The sequence below is a fragment of the Thunnus albacares genome, chromosome 8 (genome assembly GCF_914725855.1).
Source record: "Thunnus albacares chromosome 8, fThuAlb1.1, whole genome shotgun sequence".
Taxonomy (NCBI): Eukaryota; Metazoa; Chordata; class Actinopteri; order Scombriformes; family Scombridae; genus Thunnus; species Thunnus albacares.
This window is the reverse complement of record NC_058113.1, coordinates 34,120,874-34,148,128: the sequence shown is the minus strand read 5'-3', so window position 1 is coordinate 34,148,128 and position 27,255 is coordinate 34,120,874. Positions and strand designations below refer to the sequence as shown.

At 38.7% G+C, this 27,255-nt stretch overlaps 1 protein-coding gene across 2 annotated transcripts in view; it reads right to left on the bottom strand.

Annotated features, from left to right (window-relative positions):
• cpne4a (copine IVa) overlaps nt 1-26,638 on the bottom strand; it is a 79,024-nt gene extending 52,386 nt beyond the window's left edge. The window contains exons 1-2 of one of the 2 annotated variants that reach the window (XM_044358817.1): nt 26,312-26,638; nt 9,969-10,160 (exon numbers count right to left, since the gene is read on the bottom strand). In XM_044358817.1, the coding sequence (XP_044214752.1) occupies nt 9,969-10,139 (171 nt within the window). In that variant the 5' untranslated portion in view covers nt 10,140-10,160; nt 26,312-26,638. The remainder of the gene's footprint in view (nt 1-9,968; nt 10,161-26,311) is intronic. The other variant, XM_044358816.1, reaches the window with a different exon arrangement.
• Nucleotides 26,639-27,255: the final 617 nt, after the last annotated feature.

Below are 27,255 nucleotides of genomic sequence, written 5' to 3'. Positions count from 1 at the left end.
ACCGATCAGACGTCGTAATGCCCAAAAACAACCTCTAGTTAGTTTGATTGACAGCTGACATCTAGCGGTCGTAGTAACTGTTGTCACATCATAAAACATCGTTATAGTTTGACAGAGACGTGTTTAAAGGTTTTATAGAACACAGACTGATGATGTCGTCCAGCTGACAGAGACGCCAGATTAGAAAACGCTGCTGTGTGTCGATCTGGAGTCACATGATTCATCTGGAGGACTGGTTATATTATCCAGATAATGTATACAGATACTAGGGGTGTGCCCGAATACAAATACATTATTCAGCAAAGCACAAATAGTGGGTTTTTTTACGAATATTTGTTTCATACAAATATTTTGAAAATTATTTGTTTTCAGGAAGAAAAATAAAAGATGTTAAATACCAGCGAGCAGGTCGGTTACATCACTATCTCAGTGTCTCTCCTCTGCTCCGCTGTGACGTCTATCAGCAGGTCTCAGTGAGGGGAGTCACATCCACCTGCTACATGACGCACATTTCCTAATATGGACATCAGTCCTGGAGTTGGGGGTGTTCCCCAGAGATAAAGCTGAACTACTGACACACGCTTCATGAAAACTTATTACTAAAAACAGGATTTTTCCACTTTTTATTCGAATACAAATACAAATAATTTTGCTGCCTCAACAAATAAAGATACAAATACAAATACTGGGCTCTCTGCACATCCCTACCACATACAGATCACATGTCAACAGCTGGTTTAAATCCAGCTGGAAAACATTCACTAATCAACTTCTGTTAACACGTCTCCTGAGAGATTCATGTCACACCAGCGACACACAAGCTGCAACGTTTGAGGATAAATGTGTCACATCTGCACCTGAAAAACAGACTCAGAACATCTGGCTGGTGTATGTTTGCCATATGAAGGTTAGATGCTGGTGTTGCTCCAGCTGCTCAGCAGGTTCTGACAGTTCTCTTCCAATACTCCAAAACAATGTTTGATCCAATAACGCTTTGAATTCACAATGCAGAGAAACACCGACTGACACTGACGAGACTGAAACGTTTCTGACAACAGAACAAAAAAAGAAATTTCTTCAAATCTGCTTCAATCTGTTTGGTGACAAAATAATCTCATGTGATTCTGCTCTTTGACCTGCCGTCACTTCTCCACGTCAGACTCAGGATGATATCAGACGCCACGACGGATCTGAACCGTTCAGAAAGCTTAAAAGTTGAAGATAAAGTGGGACGAGAGGAAAATAAAAACAGAAACAGACGACAGCTGCAGAGAGAGAGAGAGAGAGAGAGAGAGGGAGAGAGAGAGAGATGGACGTTTCATCTGCATTTTTACAGTGAGCAGAAGACTAAAAATATAAAGTGGGGCAACAGAAAGCAGGTCTGACCCGTCACACCACACACACTGACAGCTCACACACACTAAACACATCAGAAAGTAAAGTTTGATCACAAACTTCCTGCTCTCAGTAACACATTTACTGCTTTACTGAGCTCTAACACTCAGAAACACTTCATCATCATAAATCACTTCCCTCCAATCAATGTTTCTGAGGTTTCACGTGTTAATGTTCACACCAAAGTTCGTTTATGACAACGTGAAGCAGTTAGCTAGTTTAGTCCAGTGGTTCCCAACCACAGACTAAAAAATATGGACGTAGTCACCGTGACGTCACCCGTTGGTTTGTGAACTGCCGTTTTGAAGCCTCGAGTGTAGCGATTTGACGGTCGCCATCTTGGATTCGGCCGTCGCCATGTTTGATTTTTGGAGCCAGAAGTGACCATATTTGGACGAGAGGGTGGAGCTGACCATAGCGCTAGCTGCTAGCTTGGTTAGCACAGTGCATTTACAAGCCATGCTTAACAGTGATAATGCTAATGCTACTGCTAATTTTCGTTAGCAAAAAACAGGCCTAAAACCTATAATCCGACTCATTGATTGGTCTTTTATTACAACCAAACACTGAACAAGACTTTTTTAGGCGACAACAATGTTCAATTAACTTTAATGAACTGAAAACACTGTGAAATAGCAGCAGCTACGCCCATACGCAATGGTTACGTTACGTAACCAACGTTGTCGCCATGGTAGCGCCTTGTCAATCACAACGTAGCCACGCCCTAAAGCATACCCTGCTTTATCGTCTTCCATACAGTCAGACTTCTTTTTGCAGCCAGTGGAGTCGCCCCCTGCTGGCCGTTAGAGAGAATGCAGGTTTAAGGCTCTTCCACATTGGCTTCATTTTTCAGGTTGCCACTGGTTCCCAACCTAGCGGTCGGGGCCCCTCCAAAGGGTCAGCAGATAAATCTGAGGGGTGGTGAGATGATTAATGGGAGAGGAAAGAAGAAAAAACAAAGTTCTGATACACAAATCTGTTTTCAGTTTTTGGACTTTTTCTCTAATCTTTGATTTTTGCTGAAATATTGGATCATTTGAACATTTATTGAAATGAAAGCATGTGAGAAGTTTAGAGGGAAAAATCACTATTTGGTGGAGCTGTTAACAACTCATAGACATGTGAAATGTGACCCCGACTACACACTGCTTTTTGTAAGACGTCAAAAGCCAAAAAGGTTGGAAACCACTGGTTTCATCTTTAACAATGTGTTGTATTTTAAAAGCTTGTTATATTATCCATTGTGTCAAATCTTCATCTGAAAAGTAACTAAAGCTGTCAAATAAATGTAGTGGAGTAGAAAGTACAATATTTATATTATTTCATATTTTTTAAAGACACACAGCATTAAAAAACATTATCACCCTCTAAAGTTAGCGAGAGCTTCCTCATCCAGCTACATGAACATCCTGCTGCAGTGTCATCATGATGAACATGAGTCCAGTATTCAGTCTCCTTTTAACTGGAAACCAGACGGTTATTATGACAGCAGGAGCTAAAAGAGCTGCAGAGTTGTTGAGAATTCACAAATTAAAAAAAAAAAATCAGTTGAACACAGAGGCATCAGATGAAAGCAGCAGGAAAGGAAAATGTCTTTGATGTGACAATATCTCACAGCTGCTAACGAGGAGGCTGATAAGGTTTTAATTGTGGCGTCTTCGTTCTTTAATCACGACATCAGAGGTCGTGTTTGCTGGATGAGCGGTCGGACTATTAGCACACATATCATCTGTTTACTCAGTTAATCCACTGAGCATGCAGCGTTTTAAGAAAGAAGAAAAAAACGATCTAATCATCTCCTAATTTACACAAAGAAAGAGATGATGATGTCATGACGAGGAGGAGAATCCCGCAGCAGGTGAGATGAGACGAGTCGACGGGAGAAAAAAGAAAAAAAAGATGTGAGAAAAAGTCTCCAGCTGTGAAACCTGCGAGCTACAAACAACAAGATGAAAAACATATTCCAGATACAACCTGAGTCTGTAGAACAACCACACTGAAGAAAACCTGCAGCCAAACTCATGAATGACGCAACTCTGAACTCACACATTAACATCATGTAGCTGCAAAACAAATCAATTAATATTTGTCTCCTTGAGCTGAAAACTTGTTTGCAAAAGTGAATTTTTTTTATATTTTGCAAAACTTAAAAAGAAAATAGAAAGCTGCAAGTCAGTGGACTAATGGACGATGGAATAATCGGTAGAATACTAAAATAACTCAGATATATTATTGAGTTTTGTTTCACTCAAAGTGCCAAAGTAAGAAGTTAATGAATGAATTATAACATAAGACATTATGATTTTGCTGTTATTACTGTAGAATTAAACTGCTGTGCTGTCCGCTCTCTTATACACATAGCATTATGGGAAATGTAGTTTTTGTTCTAGAAGTCACATTTGATTGTATTGATGAATGAAATATTCATGTTGGTGTTTCATCCTGCAGTGTAAAGATGGACAGGCTTGATTTATTATTTTTTTTTTTTATAATTTTATGTAATTTAATGTTATTAGTGGTGTTTGTTCATGATGTTTAGTTACACACAAACAGTTTCACCTGTACGATGTTTCCACTTGTTGTTTCTATAGTTATGTAACTATTTTTTCATCCGTTTGCTTGTAGATAATATGATGTTTAATGATCTCTGTCTGGCGTGTTGCTGTGTATCTCTCTGAAGCTTGTTGTGTGTGTGTAAACCAGAGTCAGATTCCTCGCATACATAAACATATATTTATATATTTACATAAACATATTTGGCCAATAAAGCTGATTCAGATTCTGATAAAAAATGAAAAAATGTTCTAAATGTGACGGCTGCAGATCAGATCAGATGAACAGTGAAGCTGGAGGTTGTGGATGTTTGACATTGATAAAGTAGTTTGACCCACAGATTGATCAAAGCATTAAAAGATCAATTTTTCTTCTAATTTGTCTGAACTTCAGACTGCAGCAGTTAAGAAGCAGCAGATTCGCCGGTTCAGGACTACGGCTGCGTATCAGCTGTTGATCAAAGCACATTTACACTGATGTTGTTCATTAATGTGAACTGTCCCCCTATAAATAAACTCAATAAATAAATAAATAAATCCATCTGGCTCACGAGGCTGCAAACATTCTGCTTTCACTAAAAGGCGAAGCCTGAAGTTTAGCTGCTAACATCAGTTTTTAACCAATCAAAGACGTCATTAGAGGTGTTTGACATGTGCAGGTAAAGTGAGTCAAATCTTCAGATCAGATATGAAGGAAGCCAGAAGCTCATCATACTCAGTGTGTTTACTCTCTCTCTGTGTGTTTGGACTCGTTTCCTCCTCTGGGCTTCAGATCAGCAGAGAATCATCGTCACTTTTCTCCTTCATCATCTGTCGCATCAATAATGAACCTGAGCAGCTTCCAAACAGAACAGTTCAGCTCCAGATGGCTGAACAGAGAGAGAGAGAAGAGAAGGGAGACTGAGGCTCTGCTGTGTTTTATTATCGCTGTCGGCGAAGTAAACAGTTTATCTCTAACTGCTGTCTGTCAAACGTTCACCGGGGTTCATCTGCAGAGCAGCACATTGTACCTCAGAGTCCTGAAGTCACGTTCATGCAGTGATGATGGTCTCAGTCTTAAAAAAGAGAAGAAGACACTAAAAGAAATCTGAGGTTTGGCTGCACCAGTCCATCCAACGGAAATCAAGCTGCAAACTCCGGGGCTGAACAATGAAGTCAATGTGGAAGAGCCGTAAACCTGCATTCTCTCTAACGGCCAGCAGGGGGCGAAAAAAGAAGTCTGATTGTATGGAAGTCTGTGAGAAAATGACGCTACTTCTCTCTTGATTTATTACCTCAGTAAACTGTTTCCTGATGAGTTTATGGTCTCAATCACTAGTTTCACGTCTCCTTCATTACAGCATGATGTTTGTTCTGTAAATTATGGCCCCATTTAATTTAAATATGACGATAAAGCAGCGTATGCTTTAAGGCGTGGCTACATTGTGATTGACAAGGCGCTACCGTGGCGACAACGTTGCTTACGTAACGTAACCGTTGCGTATGGGCGTAGCTGCTGCTATTTCACAGTGTTTTCAGTTCATTAAAGTTAATTGAACATTGTTGCCGCCTAAAAAAGTCTTGTTCAGTGTTTGGTTGTAATAAAAGACCAATCGATGAGTCGGATGATCAGTTTTTCCGGTGAGTACATTTTGTTTTAACGGTTTTAGGCCTGTTTTTCGCTAGCAAAAATTAACATTAGCATTAGCATGATCACTGATAACCATAGATTGTAAATGCATCATGCTAACCAAGCTAGCAGCTAGCGCTATGGTCAGCTCCACCCCTCTCGTCCAAATATGGTCACTTCTGGCTCCAAAAATCAAACATGGCGATGGCCGAATCCAAGATGGCGACGACGGTCAAACAGCTACACTCGAGGCTTCAAAACGGCAGTTCACAAACCAACGGGTGACGTCACGGTGACTTCGTCCATGTTTTTTACAGTATATGATGGAAATATAATAATAATAATAATATGTGTTCTGCAACTTTGCAATCTCATTGAACAATGTCTGAAAAAATAAGATGAATAAAGAATCTCATCAGTTGGTCCAGCAGAGTTACAGAAATGTTATTTTTTATTTATAACAAGTAGATGGATTATTGCATCAGTTAATAGGTTGATACTGATTCAGAACTCTGCTGCTTTTTTACCATCTGTGCCTCTAAACTGTAGAAGAGCCAGCAGACATCAAACAGGAGCCTCCACAGAGACCTGGTTTCTTTTTAGTGTAGCTGTTAATTAACACATTAGTTTTTTGTTTTCTTTTTAACTGCTTTTTAACTGTTTTCCCTCTTGATTCACAGTTTATTCCTGTAATTTATTAGTGAATTAATTTAGTTTTTTTTTTTTTTTTTTGTGAAGCACTTTGAACTACTGCTGTGATTATGGGAAGGAAAAGGATGACAATCAAATTAAATACAGGAGACAAACAAACAAACAAACAAAGAATACCCTACACAGAGAATTCATAAAATATAGAAACATAGAGGCAGAAAATAAATATAAAAGATACAAAATATGCTGACTAATATTATGAGGATATGCACGAAGGAATATTATAACAAAAACAATATCAGAGCATATCTAGTGATATAAATAATAAATATCATTATTAGAAATGGATCAACAAACACAAGTTACCCTGAATATGTTATTGACAACGACAAGACTATAAACAATACGAATGATGAGTTACTGCCTTCAATGAGTCTGTAAGTGAGACAGAAAGTATAAATATAATGATATAAAGTTTTACCAGTTACAGGACTGTGTCTTTACTCTCCCAGTTCTCTCAGATACTGGAAAAAACTCTTTACTGGAAGGTTGGACAGTTTCACTGAGAAGCAGTTGACCTGCAGCATTAATGGAGTTAATGGGAGAAATAACCAGTTGTATAGATAATAAGACGTATGTGGTGGTGAGTATTTATAGATTTTAAAAAGCATTTAATACCATTGATCACAATATATCAATCAATAAAATGGAACAGTATGTAATCAGAGGAGCTGAATCGGTTGAAAAGCTATAAAGGAAACAGGAAACATTTTGTGCAGATACAAATCAACATGTTTAGATGTTATTTGTGGAGTCCCGCAGGGCTCCGTTTTAGGCCCTATGTTATTTATTTTGTATATAAATGGCATATAAGGTATAAAGAATAATTTGTTTTATTTGTGGATGACACAGCAGCTTTTGGAGGTTGACATGATATAAATGAGTAAATTAAAAATGTGGTTTGACAAATGATCATTAAACATAAAATGTATGTTGTGTGGAAATCATAAAAAGAAGCACACGAGTTGAAGTGATGATACACGATGTTCATATAGGAAGAATATATGAAAACACATCTCTGGGTGTGATAAACCTGATAGATATGTGTGAATAAAGAGAAAAACAACACACACTGTGGATCATAAAGCAATGTTCACTCTGTATTGTTTGCTTGTATTACCGTATATGAATGACTGTGTGGAGGTGTGAACAACACCTATAAAAGCATGTTACACTCATTATGCAGACTATCAAAAAAGAGCCGTGAGGATAGTAAACAACGTGAACACACTAACAAGCTGATTTTACAGCCACAAGCTTTGAAGTTCATGGATCTGGTTGAATTTAAGACACAAACAATGTACAAGAAAATAATTTACTTCCTGCCATCAAACTGAAGATGTTCTGAGACAAGAGAGGAGGTTCTAACTTAAGACAACGTCGTGTTTCAGTTTGTGAGACTCTGATGAAGAAATCAAACAGTAAAAAATATTTCTGTTCAGGTTCAGAAACGAGGAAGGAAACCTCGCTGATGGAGACGATGGTCTTGATTCGTGTTTGATTGTGTGTGAAGCTGATGAACACAGAGGTTGATTGATTAGTACAGAGTAGAGGAAGGACTCCACCTGCATCAAATGTTTATTTATGTTGCTTATTGAGAGTCTGTTGTATATGTTCATTGTTCATTTTATTGATTATTTTGTTTTATTTCTTCTTATGTATGTATGTGTGTGTGTATATATATGTGTTTAAATGATCAAAATAAAATTTATTCAAATTTAAATTGTATAAATTGTGCTATATAAATAGATTTTGATTCATTGATTGAAGATTTAACCTTTGAGCTCAGTGTCAGCGAGGACTGGTGTTTCTGTCCAACTTCCTTTTTTGTGAATGTTTAGAGGTTCAGAGAGATAAATTATCCAGTAATTAACAAAAAAATCAGAGGAAGGTTTGAATAAATAAACATGCATTTCTGCTTTCCTTCCTGCTTAATCATCTCATGTCCTCTCAGATTTATCTTGTGACCTTTGTGGGGGTCCGGAGCCTCAGGTTGGAACCTGAGGACTGGAAACCACATTCAAAGATGGTCCCTGATTCACTGAAAGTTGCTCAGAAAAATCATGTTTCTGCAGGCTTCTCACACTCAGAGCGTGCTCAGTATTCTTCTACCGAGCATGCTCAGTAGAGTCCTTCTACCGAGCGTGCTCAGTAGAGTCCTTCTCCAGCTCATTCTGATAGCAGCTGGTGGGATCTCCCCTCAGCGTCTCTATTAGTTTCACTGTGTTGTTTGTTCACTTTGGTGTGACGGTCTGCTGTGTGTACATCATCGTTCCATACATGACTGGAGTATCTGAGAAATCCAGGAGGACCTTCAACCAGCAGCTCAAACACCATGAAGACCACAAGCAGAACCACTTAGTGTCTGCAACGACTCATCAGACTCACCGACGGCTGAAGGACAAACGACACTCCTCTGAGGACACGAGTTGGACAGAGGTTCACCATTTTACTAGTATGTCTTAAAACAACAGTCAGGAGCCCAAATGAACATGAAAGCTGTTTTTCTTGCTGTAATCATTCTTCCTGTTCATACTGACCATCAGAAGATCCCTTCATAATGACCTTACAATGGAAGTGATGGAGGACAAAATCCACAGTCCTCCTCCTGTGCAAAAAATGTATTTCAAAGTTTATCTGAAGCTAATATGAAGCTTCAGCGTCCAAATGAGTCAAATCAAGTAGATATCTTTCAACCTTACAGTCTTTTTAGTGCCAAAGTCCCTCTTTTTGTTACTATACTTCCACCTGCAGCTCAACAGGGAAACACTGTCCGAGGAAACACAAAGAGGGAATTTGATGCTAAAAAGACTGTAAATGTGTCAGATATCCACTTGATATGACTAACTCAGACTGCTGAAGCTGAATAGAAGCTTCACACAGACTTTTAAATGACTGTGTGGACACACTGTGGATTTTGTCCTCCATCACTTCCATTGTAAGGTCATTATGAAGGGATCTTCTAATGGTCAGTATGAACAGGAGGAATGATTACAGACACCTGACTGCTGGTTTAACACACTTAATAAACGATGAACCCTCCTTTAACCAAAGTGCTTTTGTTGTCTAAACCTCTGAACACACAGGACCTCTGACCTCTGACCTCTGACTGCAGGGAGATACACACATGTAGCTTCATTCAGTAGAAAAACTGTGAACATGATCCAGCCAGAGATGATGTTTGTTAACACAACGTAATTTGGAAAAACCATTTATTGTAATATAAATTTAATTTCTAACAGATTCTTCATCATTTCCACTGCTTCTGTCCAGTGTTGCTGTACTTGAACTCCAACACGACCTTCCAGCTCTTATTTCTCAATGAGAATTTGCCACATCAGCAAGACTCACTATATGAGCTACACGACCCAACCAGCACAGTTCAGCGTCCTGAGATCTAATTATAAAGAATCAGGCTCCATTATGACGAGGAGAACTGGTAGAAACATTGAGGAAAAGAAATTCAAAGAGAGACTCTCCATGGGAGGCAAATTACACCAGACATGACCAACGTAAATGTGTAAAATATAGTTAAATACAAAATGCAATAATCTAATAATCTAATAAACCATAAACCAAAGTAATAAATCCAAAGAATTCAAACATAAGTCTCAAAACAGATCAACCAGACAGTGTTTGAGAGCGTCGACATCATTAGAAACCATTTTAAAAAAGATAGCGTGGTTGCCATGGCGACCTACCTCCATCCACTGTCCGTGGGACTGCATCTTGAGGACGATGCAGGGGTCCGGTTTGGACAGAGCATCGCGGTCAGAGATTCCTTTACAGGTGAGCCGCAGCTCCACTTTGGTCAGACAGGGACTGCTGAACAAACCCAGAGAGTTCGCCGCCGACTCGTAGATGTCACTCATGGTGGAGGCGGGACAGGAAGTCTGCACAGGAAACACAACATTCACAGGATGGATCAGTGTCTTTTTAATCTTTCCTCATCTACTGAAGTTACGTCTCAACAACCTCTAGAACAAGACGACATTTAAGAACGTTTCAGCATGAACGAACAGCAACTAACCAGCCGCCATGTTGACGTCAGCGATCAAAGAAAACTTTACTGTTTACTTTAACTTAAACGCACAATATGTAATCTCAGCCGCTAGGCGTCTCAATCAAAACAACAACAACAGACGGAGTGTGATGACGGTGTGAAGTAGCAAGGGATCATGGGAGTTGTTGTCTTCGTTGTTAAATAACCAGCTTCACCGGGATAGGATTACTCCAGTGTTCATCATTCAGGATGTTTTTACCCGCAGAGGTCTCCTCCTCTCCAGAACAAACGTACACGCAGATTAAAATCGTTAAAATATTAATTTAAAGCTGTTTCACCTAAAAAATCAATATATCTCTGACGATGTTTGGTGACCACCGGACTTCCTGGAGGGGCTGTTAGCCGAGCTGCTGCTAACGTTTGTCCAGTTTATTTCTCTGATAACTTAAGATCCAGACGTCCAATGACTAAAATCCTTCTTCCGGCTAAAAGATAAAGTTAAAAACCACCTAAATTTATCATGAAAATGTGGTTTAAAACTGAATAAAAGTCCATTTATAACAGTTTGTGTGGAACAACCACAACACCGATGTATTATCTTGTATGTGTGTAAGTTACTCTTTGGTAGACGCCATTGTAGCGGACAAACACAGCGCCGCCGTATGCATCTGGTGCGTGTTTACTCTTTGGTAGAGGAGGTATGACGCCATCGACAGGCGACCAAATGAAACGGTCCGTTACTTTGATTAAATTACAGATTTCTCTGAGTTTGAACACTGTTGGAAACATTTGGGATAATGTAAGAACACAACTCAACAACATATATAACACAGGTCTAGTTGTTTTTAGACATTTTAATGTGGAATAATTACATATTAGAGCTTTAAGCAGCTGTGGTGGGAAAGTTAACCAGATGTTTATTTACTAAACCAACCAGGTTTAGTATTTCTCAGAATCGAAGGATAAATAATTAAAACTGATGGCTGTAACATTAACCTATTGTACTGTTGAATTATCAAGGAGACTCTTGTGTTTTTGCATTGATGATGTCATTAAATAAAACTTTAACATGAGAAGTGACAGCAGGTCCCTCCCTAACCCTGCAGACGGGTTAATATTGTTAATATGAATGAGAACGGGTTGACAAGCACCTAATGATTGATCATTAATCATGTTATTTATCAGAGTTATGAACAGAATAGATCTGCACGACTGTGACGTCTCTTTAACTGCAGGTTATTCACGTTGTATTTATAGAGAGAAGTCGTTGGTTTTTCCATTCACTTCAATACAGTCTGAGTTTGATCACAGCAGCGTCTAGTGGACGTGAGAGGAACTGCAGGAACTCGACACGCTGCTGCTGTAAAATAAAGAATCAATAATAATAAAACGTGTCTGAGAGGAGCTGATGTCAGCCTGTTTATAAGGAGATAAAATAAACTTTACAAGACATTTTCCAGCCTCAAAGTGATCGTTTCATATTTAATTTACATGTAATAATTATGTGGAAATGTTTCCTGTCAGGATTAAAATGGATGCGACCGAATAATAAGATTATTTTAATCCTCTGTCATTTCACTCATTAAACTCCTTCAACTGCTATTTGATAAAACAATATGATAATCTGATTATATCATGCGGAGAAATAACCACATTATGTTCAGTTTATCACTTATTTCAAGTCTGAAAGTTTCCTGCATCTGCATCCATTTAGCAGAAATCGCTGCAGTAGATCTATAAACAGTATGAAGCTCATTAAAATTTAACTGGATAAACAACAGGTTTATAATAAAACAACTTAATTACATCACTAACATGTTTAATTCAGATTCTGGACACAGACATGAGTCTCATTATACACAGCAGCAGCTAAATGTGCAAAAATAAATATTGGATCTTATTCAGTATCAGCAGCTTGTAACAAAATACAACGACAGAAATAATAAAGTCTAGTTTTAATTAAGCCCTTTAACCTTCCAGTGAGAAACAAACAAACACTGTTTGTTCATATTAAAACTCAAGACTCAGTCTTTTTGAGGGAAACCAGTTTTGTGGTCTGATGTCAGAGAGAAACACATTTCAGATCTCCTGTTTTCATCATCCTCCTTTCATGTGCTCAGTTTTCACTGAAACATGGCGTCTTTCATCAGGAACGAGGCTGAAATATAGCAGCCAGGTAAACCCCAGACCCCCAGACCCCGACAACAGCAGAACTATATAACCTTCATATGATAAAGATGTGAAGTGAACTCTCGGAAAGAAATCTGCAGATCAGAATCAGATTTATTGGTCAAATATGTTTATGAATACAAGGAATGTGACTCCAGTTTCTATTGGCTGATCAGAGATACATAAACATAAATATATGACGATTATATACAAACAAACAGGTGAAAAAGCTTCATATATACACACAGAAACAACACAGACAGAAATTATTTCCTTATTTCTATTTTTCTATTCTGATGTTCCTGATGAACATGTGACCTCGTGTGTTCTGACTCTGCTGCTGTGAGACAATAAAACACAATCCAGAAGATTACAGATTAATGCATTTAAAGGTTTATCAGAAGCCAAAAACACTTCACAGCAGTTTGTAACATTCAGTGCTGAGCTGAACTATCAGCAACACAGCAAGCTGAGCTACAGCAGCATAGTTTTATCTTCTTCTTCTTCTTCTTACTATTATTACATTTTGTATGATTGGCAGTTTAATAAGTGGTATTTTTATTAGGCCCACTCTATAATAGTACTTATATCTACATACAACCACTTTGGTTTTGTAGAGATTTGCATTTTTGTTGTTCCCTCTGCTGGTTGATGTTAAAAACTAAACCTTTCTTCTGTTCCCTCACGGTGGAAAATGACTCAAAAGTGACCCAGAAATTAAATATGAATTGCATGTATGTGATTGGCCAATGCAGCATCTCGCCAGATGACATCATGTTGCGCTGCGGCAAAAGTTTCTGTCCTGGGGATCAAACTGTAAAAGAACAGGAGACGCAAATTAAAAAATATAATATAAAATGTGGAAGAAGTATAAATTAGGAGCTTCTTTGAATCGATATATTAGTTTTACGCCTCCACAATCTGCAGCCCGCAGCAGCTAAATCTTCATGTCTGCATTTAGAAAATAAAGGACTAAAACTCAAAATAACTTCCCAACCAGGCTCAAACATTTCTCATCACGTCTCTGCTCTGATCTTCAGTCTCATCATCTCCATCGCCGATAAACTCCGCCCCTCACAGGAAGCCGTGTGAATCGATCGTGTCTCCACCTTGACCGCCGGTCACTTCATCACCTTCCCTTCCTCCATCCCATCAGCAGCACTCCGGCTCATCTGATTAACCTCCTCTGACCGGCCTGTAATGTTCTGGAAGTTACAGATATTATCCTCCGGTAAATAAATCCTCCTCCACGCCGCCCGCTCAGGTTACACAGGATGTAAGGAGGAAGAGAAGGGTCACGGTTAGAGTCCAGGATGCTCGTTTAAAGACGACAACCGCAGCTCTGATCTGACTGAAGAGGATCAGGTTTCACTACAAGGTCACTGCTGTACATCAGTCTGCTCATTACTGCTGTAGAAATGCAATAAATGTACATTTTTTATGTTCCTATATATCAAAAAAAGCCCATAATATACAGTATCTGCATGGTTCATTGGCTTCTTGATCAATATCAGTGAGATCAATACCAGTGATTACTTTTCCAGTTGCTGATTTCTGGCTTTAAAAATTCACCTTCCAGACTGTTTATGCACAGCGACAGAATCTGAATTATATATCTTTCATGAATCTGAGCCATGAAGAAAACAACATGAATTAGTGCTGTTGAGTTATTTATTCTGCTTTTTGCCACCAAACACATTCAGTCAGTCAGAAGTCTGAAGAAAACGATGAAGGGGATCAGCTGCGAGTCCTCGTTTCTCACAATAAACCCATTTTCTTTGCACTTATTGTGCGTCCACCTGTGTCCGTGAAGCCACCCTGACGCTGAGTTTTGTACTGGATGACATCCACAGGAGCATCAAAGTTTTTACTGCGTAGCGCTGTAGCATTTCCACATGATTCTCCCAAATATAACTTATAAATGTGAATATAAACAACATGTAGTCTTGATATTGTCCTTCCTTGACGCTAGCATGAAGCTAAAGCTAACATGCCCACACATGTGGAAGACGTGGACATAAAGAAACAGCTTAAAGCCTCTGGAAACTTGAAATCATAAAAATGCATATATGATATTAAAGTTGAGTGTCTCATTAAGCATCCACAAAAATCTGAATGAAAATAAACATTCATAACTATTAGAAAACTGAGCTCAAAAACAGCTCATTTGGCTGCTCGAACCATTTCTCAGGACTGTGTGGGCGTGTCCTGTTCATGTTTGATTGACAGCTCATTTTCAGCTAAAGTACCACTTTATTTTCTATTCATTCACTAAAACGTTTTGCTGATATTGAATAAATTATCAAATCTATCAAATGGACCCTACTTGGTTAGAAAGCTTGACTAATCCACTAACTAGCAAAACAGGTTAAACCACCCAAATCTGTGTTTTTATTTAACTATACCTCCCGGAGTATGACACTAATCGTTTTAGCATCTTCCATTTACATACATGAAACAGTTAGCATTAGCTTAAACGTTTTGCTATTAACTACCAAATCTATCAAATAGACCCGACGTGTTTGAAAGCTTGAATAATCCACTAACTAGCAAACTAAGTTAGACCACCTGAAACTGTGTTTTTATTTAACTATACCTCCTGGAGTATGGCGCTAATCGTTTAATCGTTCTTGTGTTAAAGTGTAGAGCTGGTTAGTCCTGGTATTATAGGACACTATCATAGGAAACATGTTAGCTGCACATGTAAATATAATCATGTTGTTACATTTGTCTGATGTTATGCTGTTCAGATTTATGAGTATGCAGTTAACATGCTAACATGCTCACAATGAAAATGCTAACATGCTAGTGGCTCTGTGAGAAATGCTAACATGTTGATGTTTAGCAGGTATGATGTTCGCCATCTTAATTTAGCATGTTATGTTGCTAATATTTGCTAATTAGCACCAAACACAACATGTAGCTGATTAGTTTTGCAGGTTTTTTGGTCATAAACCAAAGTGTTGGACAAAATGAAATCATGACCAGATGGTGGCGCCACAGGAAAACTCAGTAGAATACATCCTCTGGAGAACATGAACGTCTGAACCAAATGTCATAACCATCCATCAAATAGTTATTTACAGTTGGTGTCTCAGTCTGAACCAAACTGGATGAACCTGACATGCTGCTAACATGCAGGCTACACATTCACACATTTAATCACACATTTCTAATAAAACAATGAAGTGAAAGTGTTGTTGTGTGTGGTTCGCCGCATACAGACGGGGATGGTGTGTTTTTAAAGAAACAGTCTTATAGTGTTGTAAATTTAATATTTCAGTTTTCAGTGACCTTCAACAAACATAATTTCCCACAAGCCCACAGGCGGTCGCAGGTTAAAGGTCAGCAGCTCGACAGACTGAACCGGTCGAGTGTTGAGCTAAAATGAAAAGAGAGAACTGAACAGTGTGGATGTTTTTATAAATGAATAAATAAACCTTTAAAATGGAAAAAACTTCTAAACTTCCGTAACATCCACTTTCTCTCTGTCTGTATGTTCCAAATAATTCAGTTTTGCTAAAAATGTCTTCCAGCAAAGCGTCCTACATTCAAAGAGGACGATGACGGTAAGTACTGAGGATGATGCAGAGAACACAGCTCCTATAATAAATTAAACTTACAAGACAAACTACTTTTCTGTTGTCAGCCTGTTTAGTTGCTTCTGTCAGTCACATATAACCCAGTTACAGTTTAATGGAACCTGAACATTAACCAGAGTCTAAACATAACCATAAAAAGTTCAATGATGTTCCAGTTACTGATTTTAGTGGAAGATAAATGAAACATTGTCACTAAACAACTGATACGTTCAGTATCAACATTTTTGAGTTGAAAAGAAAAATTACTTTGGGCAGCATTTCATTTACTGCAAAACATACTTGCTGTTGGAAATTAGTAGAATACTGAAGTACTCAGATACTTTACTGCAGTAAAAATACCAATACAGTAATGTAAAAATACTTCATACAAGTAAAAGTCCTGCATGAAAAATCCTACTACAGTAAAAGTACATAAGTATTATGAGCTTGATGTAGTTAAAGTATTGCAGTAAAAGTACATAAGTATTATGAGCTTGATGTAGTTAAAGTATTGCAGTAAAAGTACATAAGTATTATGAGCTTGATGTAGTTAAAGTATTGCAGTAAAAGTAGTGGTTTGGTCCCTCTGACTGATATATTATTATATATGACATCATTAGATTATTAATAGTGAAGCATCAGTGTTAGAGCAGCATGTTACTGTTGTAGCTGCTGGAGGTGGAGCTAGTTTACACTACTTTATATACAGTTAGCTAGTTTAGTCCAGTGGTTCCCAACCTAGGGGTCGGGCCCCTCCAAAGGGTCAGCAGATAAATCTGAGGGGTGGTGAGATGATTAATGGGAGAGGAAAGAAGAAAAAACAAAGTTCTGATACACAAATCTGTTTTCAGATTTTGGACTTTTTCTCTAATCTTTGATTTTTGCTGAAATATTGGATCATTTGAACATTTATTATATATTTAGTGGAGCTGTTAACAACTCATAGATATTGTCTTTAACAATGTGTTGGTTACAGTTACATGTTCACCAGATCAGATCTTGTTGATTGGAGAAGGTATCGCTGTAATGCAGGCGCCTCCAGAGAGTGATGTATTATGGGTTGTTTGTAGCTTTCAAGTGAGTTTCTTCCAGTCTGTTATACTCTTCTGATGCTAGCGCCACCATCAGGAAATCCTCAGTATCATATTGTAATGATTGTCTTGTAATAATGTAGATCTGACGTGCGGACCGATACGTGTGCAGCTCGATATTAATAACTGATGAAGTCATTAGTTCTTGTCTTTACTTAATAATTCAATATCATTCATCTATATGTGCACTTTAACTCACAGTTAGATCAATGATGAAATAATAATGAATTTGTTGATACATGAAAACATGCATCAAATCACGAGAAGTCATATATTAGTGATACATGTTTAATAAAGATTCTTCCTGTCACGAGTCCCCGAGGACAAACATGACCTTTGACCTTCACCGCAGAGTGATTTTTGTCCTTCTTCCATCATATATTCACCAAATATCTCATTTGTTTGTTTGTTTGTTTGTCACATTCATTTTTAGGGTTGCAGCATAAACTATAAACAGACATTTAATTTGATTACAGGAACGTCTAAACTGTCTTTAAGGCAAAGTCAGCGACGGCTACGTGATAACTGAGAGGTTCAGGAGGACTCCAGGCGGGTCAGGAGGGCTCTGAGGTGGATCAGGTTCAAAGGCAGCAGCCAAGTGTTTTATAAAATCACATCTATAATGTTCAGCTCATCCAGGATGCTTTGAAGGAAACATAATGCTGCGTCTTCTTTGTCTCATTCTGCTGCATGAGCTGTAATGTGCTCGTTGCTGCCCCCTGAAGGCACAAAACAAACAAGTTTCAAACTGTACTTTTCAGTTTTACAAGAGAAAAGACTTCAAGGATGAAGACTGATGCCTGAAACACCGGACGTCGCCATTTACATTCGCTTATTCGCGTCTTTACTACGGAATCTTTAAAATGTCTATGTGAAGACAAATCACACAAATAAATGAAAAGAAATACACAGTTATTTGTAACTGATGTTTATGACATTTACTGAGTCGTATCAGTGTCTGGGTGAATACTCTTTTCTGATTGGCCGGCAGGTTTGCGTTAAAACTGTTTATTGCGCACGTAGTTCGGCTCAAGTTTAATCACTCGTTCTACATTCATCTGCTACCAAACCAGTAACCATAGCAACACAGCTGTCAAAGCTTAGTCGTCATGAAGTTTTGAAGAATGAGACGCGGCAGAGGAAGAAGAAGAAGAAGAAGATGAAGAAGAAAAGAAATAAACCGAGCGAAAGACACCTGAAGAGAATGGATGAGATTAATTAACAAATAATTAACAAAAAGGCAATAAAATGTGCAGTTAATTTGATTTGATTGATTTATTGATTGGGACAGTTTTCAGTTTGAAACACTGAAGATGCACCAGAGTTCGCCTGAAGCTACAACAGCACACAGCACATCACAAACACCCACAATGTCAGTTAGAACAGATTTAAATCAAGACCACAGATGAGTTTAGACTCTTCAGTAAGTTATTGATCATCAGGTAAAAACTCTTCACTGAGACTTTCTCTACCAGAAAACTAAAAACAACACTAATTGGAGAAAAAAACTCTGCTGTTCTTGCTTAATGACGCCTTACATGAATTTTATGCCTCGGTTCAAGGCTGGGGCCATGAGTGGCTGTTGTCATGACAACAGTCATCTTCATAACCTTTTGATTTTGAATGCAGAACTTCACCCAAAAAATTTGTGAATGTTATTTTATATCGTTGTTTTTAAGGCAGTTTGTCTTCATGTTTTGCCTTAAACTCCTTTAACGTAAATCTAATCATTGATTATCTCTTAATGATTTAGTGTTTTGTCTTTAATAAGTGAATGACAACTAATCAGTTAAATAATCAGCAGATGTTTAGTTTTAGCTTTAGTGCTTTTAGTGCTTTTAGTGCACTAGAGTGTTTAGTGTTTTAATGTGGGAGGGAAAATTTATGACATAATGAAAAACAATTAATTCAGTCATTAAAGACAAAAGGGTAAATAATTATCATTCAACATGTTTTTCATTCAATAATGTAACAGTGTGCTTTGTTTGACTTGTTTTCATTGAAGCATTTTTAATTCTGGTTAATTGCTGCTTATCTTCCAGCCTTCTTGTCTTTTTTTTGCACGTGAAGTTAAACGCTCCGTTTCCCCGCCGCTCCTCAGTTTTTTCCACCTGGAGACGCAGCAGAAGTCATTTAGCTGTAAATTGCAGTTTGCTCTCAGCAGGTGGATGTTGGAGGAGGCTTCACGGAGGCCTGCTGGAGCTTCACAGAGCAGCTTTCAGCTGTTCAGTCAAGCGGTGGATGAATCCTCCCACCAGCTGAGGCTCCGACATCCAACAGCAGATTAAAGAGCTGCTCATGAAAATCACATCACACAGATCCCTGTACAGCTGCAGCACTACAACGGAGTTAATAATTCATGTCATTCAGAGGCGTTCGGCTCAGCGCTCTGCCTCGCTGCTCTCTGTGGTTTCTGGAAACCGAGACGCTTTCTGCCCAGCAGCAAAAAAACATGTTTGTGCAAAAACAATAAAAAAAGTTTCAGAGCTTCATTCAGACTGAAGAGAGGACGAGAGGACATGAGAGGACAGAGACACTGTCTGTCTTTACTGCACTGTTTCAGAGTTTACTACATCAATGAAAACAACAAAAACAAGGCGAAACCTTTGAAAACAAGAAAAACTATTACGACTGTCTGTTAGAAACAACCTTCATATACAACTAGACTGTGTTCATAAATCTCTGTCCAGATTATGTTCACAGGTAACGAGGTCGTGATCGCTTTGTTGTCTGTCAACATTTCACTCAGACATTCAGTATCAACATTTTCTCATCATGTTGAGAGAAAACGTGATTCAGCAGCGTCACATATATGATGTTGCAATTTAGTCGTATATGAACGTAACTTCTAGTAGACAGAGTTGAAACTAAAGGATGATGTGAAAGATGGAAAAATGATCTAATGACTGTCCGATATGCCGATATTTCCAACTCACTGTGGCTGATTGCCGATACCGATATATGCACATATTTTTGGTTGGATCCACATGGAGAGCCGGGGCTAACGTTAGCTGAGAGGCTAGCGGAGCGTTAGCCGCAGCATGACCGGAGGGAAGCAAAGCCAGCTAACGCTCCGCTAGCCTCCCAGCTAACGTTAGCCCTGGCTCTCCATGTGGATCCAACCGGAGCAGTGAGACCTGGTTTGTTATTCAGGTTAAAGTGGGAAGAAGCAGCGGGTCTGACGGGCGGCTGGAAACACCGGGACCGTCGGGGTGAAACAGTCCGTTGAGGGAAGCACAGTCAGGCGGCGGAGGAGAGGGCGACATATCGGCCTCTCATAATCGGCAGAATTTGCCAATGCCGATATTTAATTTTAAAGCTTTTATCGGCCAATACCGATGATGCGGCGATAATATCGTGCATCCCTAAATGACTGTTTAAATTGTTTTTTAAACATATCACACACTGAAGCTCCTGATTGGTCCTAAACTGTTTCCACCAGCAGCCAATAATATCTCTTGTTCAGAGGTTGCTAATGCTAATGCTAATGCTAATGCTAATGCTAGAAGCTTCTTAACCTTTACATGCTGTTCAGGTCTGATTTGATCCTTTTTTTACATTCGAGAGCAGTAAAAAAAACACCAGAAACACTTTAAGCCTGAAATTTTATGACTTTTCCTAAAGTGACCCAGAATACACTTTTTTTATTTTTGTGCAGCATACATATTGTTGTATATACTGTAGAGATGTTTCACATCTCAGTTGCTGTATGTTAGCTGCTAACTGTCTCTGCAGAGATTTTTAAATCCCCCTGGTGGCAGGTTGCACAAATAACACGTCATCAGAACGTTTCCTGCCACGCCGTTGATCCGGCTCTGTGACGACCTGACCTCCACTGCTGGCTTTTAATTGATCGACAGACCATCTAATAACCCATGTTGTGGACTGTAAGTTCTTATCGTGGCTGCCAACATGCAGCACTATCAGAATATTTGCATTAGTGGTGATATATACAGATGTGTTGGTGTAAATACAGTGTGTATGTGCACATTAGGAGTGTGTCCGAATACAAATACGTTACAAATATTTATTTCATACAAATATTTTAAAAATTATTTGTTTTCAGGAAGAAAAAAAAACATGTCAAATACCAGCGTGCAGGTCGGTTACATCACTATCTCAGTGTCTCTCCTCTGCTCCGCTGTGACGTCTATCAGCAGGTCTCAGTGAGGGGAGTCACATCCACCTGCTACATGACGCACATTTCCTTATTTGGACATCAGTCTTGGAGTTGGGGGTGTTCCCCAGAGATAAAGCTGAGCTACTGACATGAACACTTATTGTAACACTTTAATTTTCTAAAATTAAAAGCGTAATAATAACAAAAACAGGATTTTTAAACCTCTTTCCACTTTTATTCGAATACAAATAATTTTGCTGCCTCAACAAATACAGATACAAATACTAGGCTCTCTGCACATCCCTAGTGCACATACTGTGTGTTTTATGTATGATTAAGTCTAACTGAGTGAACTGTAATCGTGTGTGTGTGTGTGTGTGTGTGTGTGTGAGTGTGTGCTGTAGTGTCTGAAAATGTTCCTATTAGAAGATTAGCCTCGAGCTAAAAGAGATCCAAATAAATAAATAAACAAACCAAATTAATTGGGGAGTTGTTTGTGGACTTTCACACTAACCAGAAGTGTTAAATGATATAAATCCTCTAGATTAAAGTACAAACTCCACAACAACACACAGAAGGGAGTCAAGTGTTTAAAACTGCATACAGACAAACCAGAGCTGCAGACAGACGTAAAAAGCAGCCTCCATCACTTATAAACCTGCGTCTAACTCATCTGTCATCTGTCGGCAGCAGTTAAACAGAAGATAAAGGCGCTAATCTACAAACTAAATGTTCCAGTTTGAACTTTTTATCAGCTGCTGCAACAACAAACTGACAGCACAAGACAAAGAGCCGACCAGGAGCCGCTACAGACGTCACTGATGTCTGTGAGCTCAGTGCCAGCGTTACGTTTCCTGGCTGAAATTACACTTTTCTACACAGATCAGACGTTTCTCTTACTTTATTTAAAGAATATCAGCTTTTCCCATCAAACAGAAGATACAGAGTCCCACAGGTGAGACTGAACAGACTGAACAGAAACTCTTTTGTTCTTCAATCTGTCAAACTGTTAAATCACAGTTTGGGTTCTCAGTCGGCTTCAGAGCAGCCGTGCAGACAGAAAAGTAGGCGTGAAAGAGAGCGATGGAACTGATTAGACTGCAGCTACTTATTCATGATGTCTCCTGTGATAAATGTTTGCAGTATTTGTTCTGTTGTTTGGTTAAAGCGTCTATAATATAAATTCTTATAACTCCACTGTGTTCACAGTCAGTGAGTAATGTGTTCAAGCATCTAGAACATATATTTCTGATGTGTCAGTGTGTAATGTGTTGGTGATGAACCTACAGAGAATCAACAGAGACTCTGCAGCTCCTCTCGGCTTTACGGAGCTTTATAGTGAGTTTCAGCTCATTGTTTATCTGTCCGGCTGCAACTTTTACTGTTCTGGTTCACTCTCAGCGTCTCATAGCGTCGTTTTGGCACCAAACGGCAAACAGACACAGTTAGCTGTAGACTAGCTGGTGAACATAGTGGAGCATTTAGCAGCTAAAGAGCCAGATATTTCCCTCAGGAGTTGGTAGAGAGTAAAAACATTCACCAGGTGGACAGAAACACGACTCCACATGAATGATAATGTTGCTCTGTAACTGCTGGATGTGGAAATAAGTTCAACATGTCAACTTAAAAGCTGATGATGAGTCAGAGTTGAGTTCACTGCTTGTTTCTGATGGAAACTAGTGAACAAAGTTAATGCAGGTTTAAATGTGTTTTGTTGTGTGAAACAATGTTCACCTCGTACTCAAGACACATTTCAGAAAAATATTCTGATAATAAATTGAACTTAAAGCTATAACATGTAATTATTCCACATTAAAATGTCTAAAAACAACTAGACCTATGTTATATATGTTGTTGAGTTGTGTTCTTACATTATCCCAAATGTTTCCAACAGTTTTCAAACTCAGAGAAATCTGTAATTTAATCAAAGTAACGGACCGTTTCATTTGGTCGCCTGTCGATGACGTCATACCTCCTCTACCAAAGAGTAAACACGCACCAGATGCATACGGCGGCGCTGTGTTTGTCCGCTACAATGGCGTCTACCAAAGAGTAACTTACACACATACAAGATAATACATCGGCGTTGTGGTTGTTCCACACAAACTGTTATAAATGGACTTTTATTCAGTTTTAAGACACATTTTCATGATAAATTTAGGTGGTTTTTAACTATATCTTTTAGCCGGAAGAAGGATTTTAGTCATCGGCCGTCTGGATCTTAAGTTATCAGAGAAATAAACTGGACAAACGTTAGCATTGATTTTTTTAGGTGAGACAGCTTTAATTAATATTTTAATGATTTTAATCTGCGTGTACGTTTGTTTTTGGAGAGGAGGAGACCTCTGCAGATAATTCGGCTCACAGGAGAAACCGACCGAACGTCTGGATCTAAAGTTATAAGAGAAATAAACCGAACAAGTGTTAGCAGCAGCTCGGCTAACAGCCCGTACCGGACGTCCGGTGGTCGCCGTACATCCTCAGAGAAACACTGATTTTTTAGGTGAAACAGTTTTATTCAGTGTTTTTACCTGTAATCTCTGGGTCCGTTTGTTCTGGAGAGGAGGAGACCTCTGCTGGTAAAAACATCCTGAATGATGAACACTGGAGTAATTTTATCCCGGTGAAGCTGGTTATTTAACAACAAAGACAACAACTCCCATGATCCCTTGCTACTTCACACCGTCATCACGCTCCGTCTGTTGTTATTGTTTTGATTGAGACGCCTAGCGGCTGAAATTACATATTGTGCGTTGAAATCAAAGATGTTCTCACTACGTGGACTCTGCTGCTCCGTAACGTCACCTGACTTCCTGCTTTGCTGCCGTCGTCATGACTACAGCTGCTAGAGGGCGCTGACGCTGCGACGTTAGCATGTCGCTTCAGGATTCCCCGCTAACTCTCTCCTAGAAATCACCTTCATATTAAACAGTTAACAAGCGTAATCTCTGCCTGGATGATGTTCACAGTGATGAAGCTACATGTATATGTGTCTCTGCAGTGGGAGGTCAGAGGTCAGAGGTCGGAGTCCTGTGTGTGTGTTCAGGTTTGGTTCAGGTTAGTGAAAGATGCTGCAGTAACTTTCTCTACCAGAAACTAAACAACACTAACTGGAGGAAAAACTCGGCTGTTATACTTAATGACACCTTACATGAAGTTTATGCCTCGGTTCAGGCTGGTGGTGAGTGGCCGTTGTCATGACAACAGTACGCTTCATAACCTTTCGATTTTGAATGCAGAACTTCACCAGGAGTTTGTGAATGTTGTGTTATTTTATATTGTTGACCCCGGTACAGTAGATGTGTGTTAATGTGTGTTGATTATCCCTTAATTATTTAGTGTTTTGTCTTTAATAAGTGAATGATTTGTTTTTGACTGAATGATTAGAGTCCAGATGAAACAGTATCTAACTGTTATGTTGTAGTATATGTTGACGTATCTCTTAGTGAAACAGGCCGATCTGAACGTTGGAAAAGTGGGCGTGTCATAATGAATCTCAGCTTCTCAGAGTTGAAGATTGATTGACGGGTGGATGTCATGATATTATTGGTTGACATTACATAAGCACATGTCATATTTTGTTTCACAGGGAGAAAACGTGATTGGATTTGATATATCGTTAAACAGGTGCACAATATGAGCGAGGATGTGATCTGAAAGGGTTAAAAAAGGTATTTTTCAGAGTCTGAACGACGACCAGAAACACTTTCACACTGCTGCAGTTTCTACCAGCTCATTATTAACAACTCATAACGTTGAGAGAGATTATGATGTTATTATTATGATGTATTTGCTGTTGCAGTTTAGACGTATATGAAGATAATCTCCAGGAGGAAGCGTTGGCTGAATCACTAAAGCAGAGAACTTTCCTCCATCTGTTGTTGGTCCTGAAGAGCGACTCTGCTTCAAGACTTGAATAGTTTCTATTGAGCTCATTAGTTGTAAAGTTATGTTTTATTAAACTGAGAGACGGTTCAGTCATTACTGTCTTTAATAATCCATTGATTGATCAGTGTATAAAGTGTGTCTGATCAACAGTCACAAACACAAAGATATGAACTTTACTATCATGGAAAACATGTGAGAAGCTGCTGACAGAGACACAAAAGAAGAATCAAATATCAAAAACCGTGTCAGTTAATCTCCTGTTGATGGACTGATTGATTCTAGAGTTCTAACATTAACAACAGCAGCTTAATAATAACCAGAAGTCACATCAATAATTCACACAAAGTATCACTGAGCTGGAAATAAACGCTTCATAGATCAATTAATAAGTTGCTGATAAATTGATTTTAGTTCAGCCCTAAAACTGTCAATAATGACTCCTAACTGATCAATAAAGCATTTAATTACAACTTATAAACCCTTTATAAAGGCTGACTTATTAAATATTGGTGCCAATATTGTAATAATATTAACAGTCAACACACAGGTAACACCAGTGAGAATCAGCTGCAGCAGATCCAGACTGCTGCTGCTTCCAAAAAAATAAAGAAAACCAATCAAACTAATTCGATTTTTTACACCTCAGGTCCGCAACAGAATCCATAAACCAACAATAAAACACGTCCTGTGTGTTTGTCATCCTGCAGAAACATGAATAAATGCAAAATGAAGTTTGTCTCAGAAGCCTGTTCAGAAATTTTAAACACATTAAATGAATCATCCAGTTTCTGATCATCTGAACACAAAATATCTTTTTCTGTTTTGTGAAAGAATTAAAAAAAAAAAAACAACAGAAAAGAGATTTATATCCTCCAACATCTACAGCCAGAAGAACAACTGAGTAACTCAACATCTGTCCTCTAGAAACTGTTCATAAAATATTCAAAGATCAACTTATTTGAATCACTGACACGTTTATAAATATATTATAAGAAACCAGCGACGCATAAAGATGCTTTTAGATCCTGAACATCATCACAGTCAATCAGCAGCAGTGCAGGAATGTTATTATTACAGTTATTATAAGATCACTGAGAAGATGTGACAGAAAGAAACAATAAGAGAGAAATGTGATCAAATATTCAAGTTAATCATCTGAGCGTCACGTGCAGGAATGTCAGAGTTTTTTTACCTTTTCACAGGTGCGTGAAGAAGAAGAAGCTCCGGACTGAGAAAAGCATCAGAAAGTTTCCAGTTTCAGCTCAGACGGACTGAACTGAGATCAGCTCCCCGCTGAGGGACACGCAGCTTCATCATCATCCTCCACCTCCTCCTCCTCCTCCTCCTCCTCCTCCTCTGGCTGCCGAAGAGCCTTTACAGCCTGCAGCCGCCTCTCGCAGCTTTATAGCGGGGGAAGCCTCGCTCTCACACCGCGGAGAGAAGGAGGAGGAGGAGGAGGACGGAGGAGAGGAGAGGAGAGAGGAGCGGGCTGCAGCGCCTCCTGCAGGCCGAGCAGAGGAACTGCAGGCCGGGAGGAGAGATGAGATGGTGGAAGAACTCAGATCCTTTACTGCAGTAAAAGTACCAACACAGCAAAGTAAAAACTACTCCATTACAAGTAAAAGTCCTGCATGAAAAATACTACAACAGTAAAAGTACATGAGTACCAGTAGTTTTGAGGTACTTGTACTTTACTTGAGTATTTCCATGTGATGCTACTTTCTACATTTCAGAGGGAAATATTGTACTTTCTACTCCACTACATTTATTTGACAGCTTTAGTTACTTTTCAGATGAAGATTTGACACAATGGATAATATAACAAGCTTTTAAAATACAACACATTGTTAAAGATGAAACCAGTGGTTTCCAACCTTTTTGTCTTTTGACGTCTTACAAAAAGCAGTGTGTAGTCGGGGTCACATTTCACATGTCTATGAGTTGTTAACAGCTCCACCAAATAGTGATTTTTCCCTCTAAACTTCTCACATGCTTTCATTTCAATAAATGTTCAAATGATCCAATATTTCAGCAAAAATCAAAGATTAGAGAAAAAGTCCAAAAACTGAAAACAGATTTGTGTATCAGAACTTTGTTTTTTCTTCTTTCCTCTCCCATTAATCATCTCACCACCCC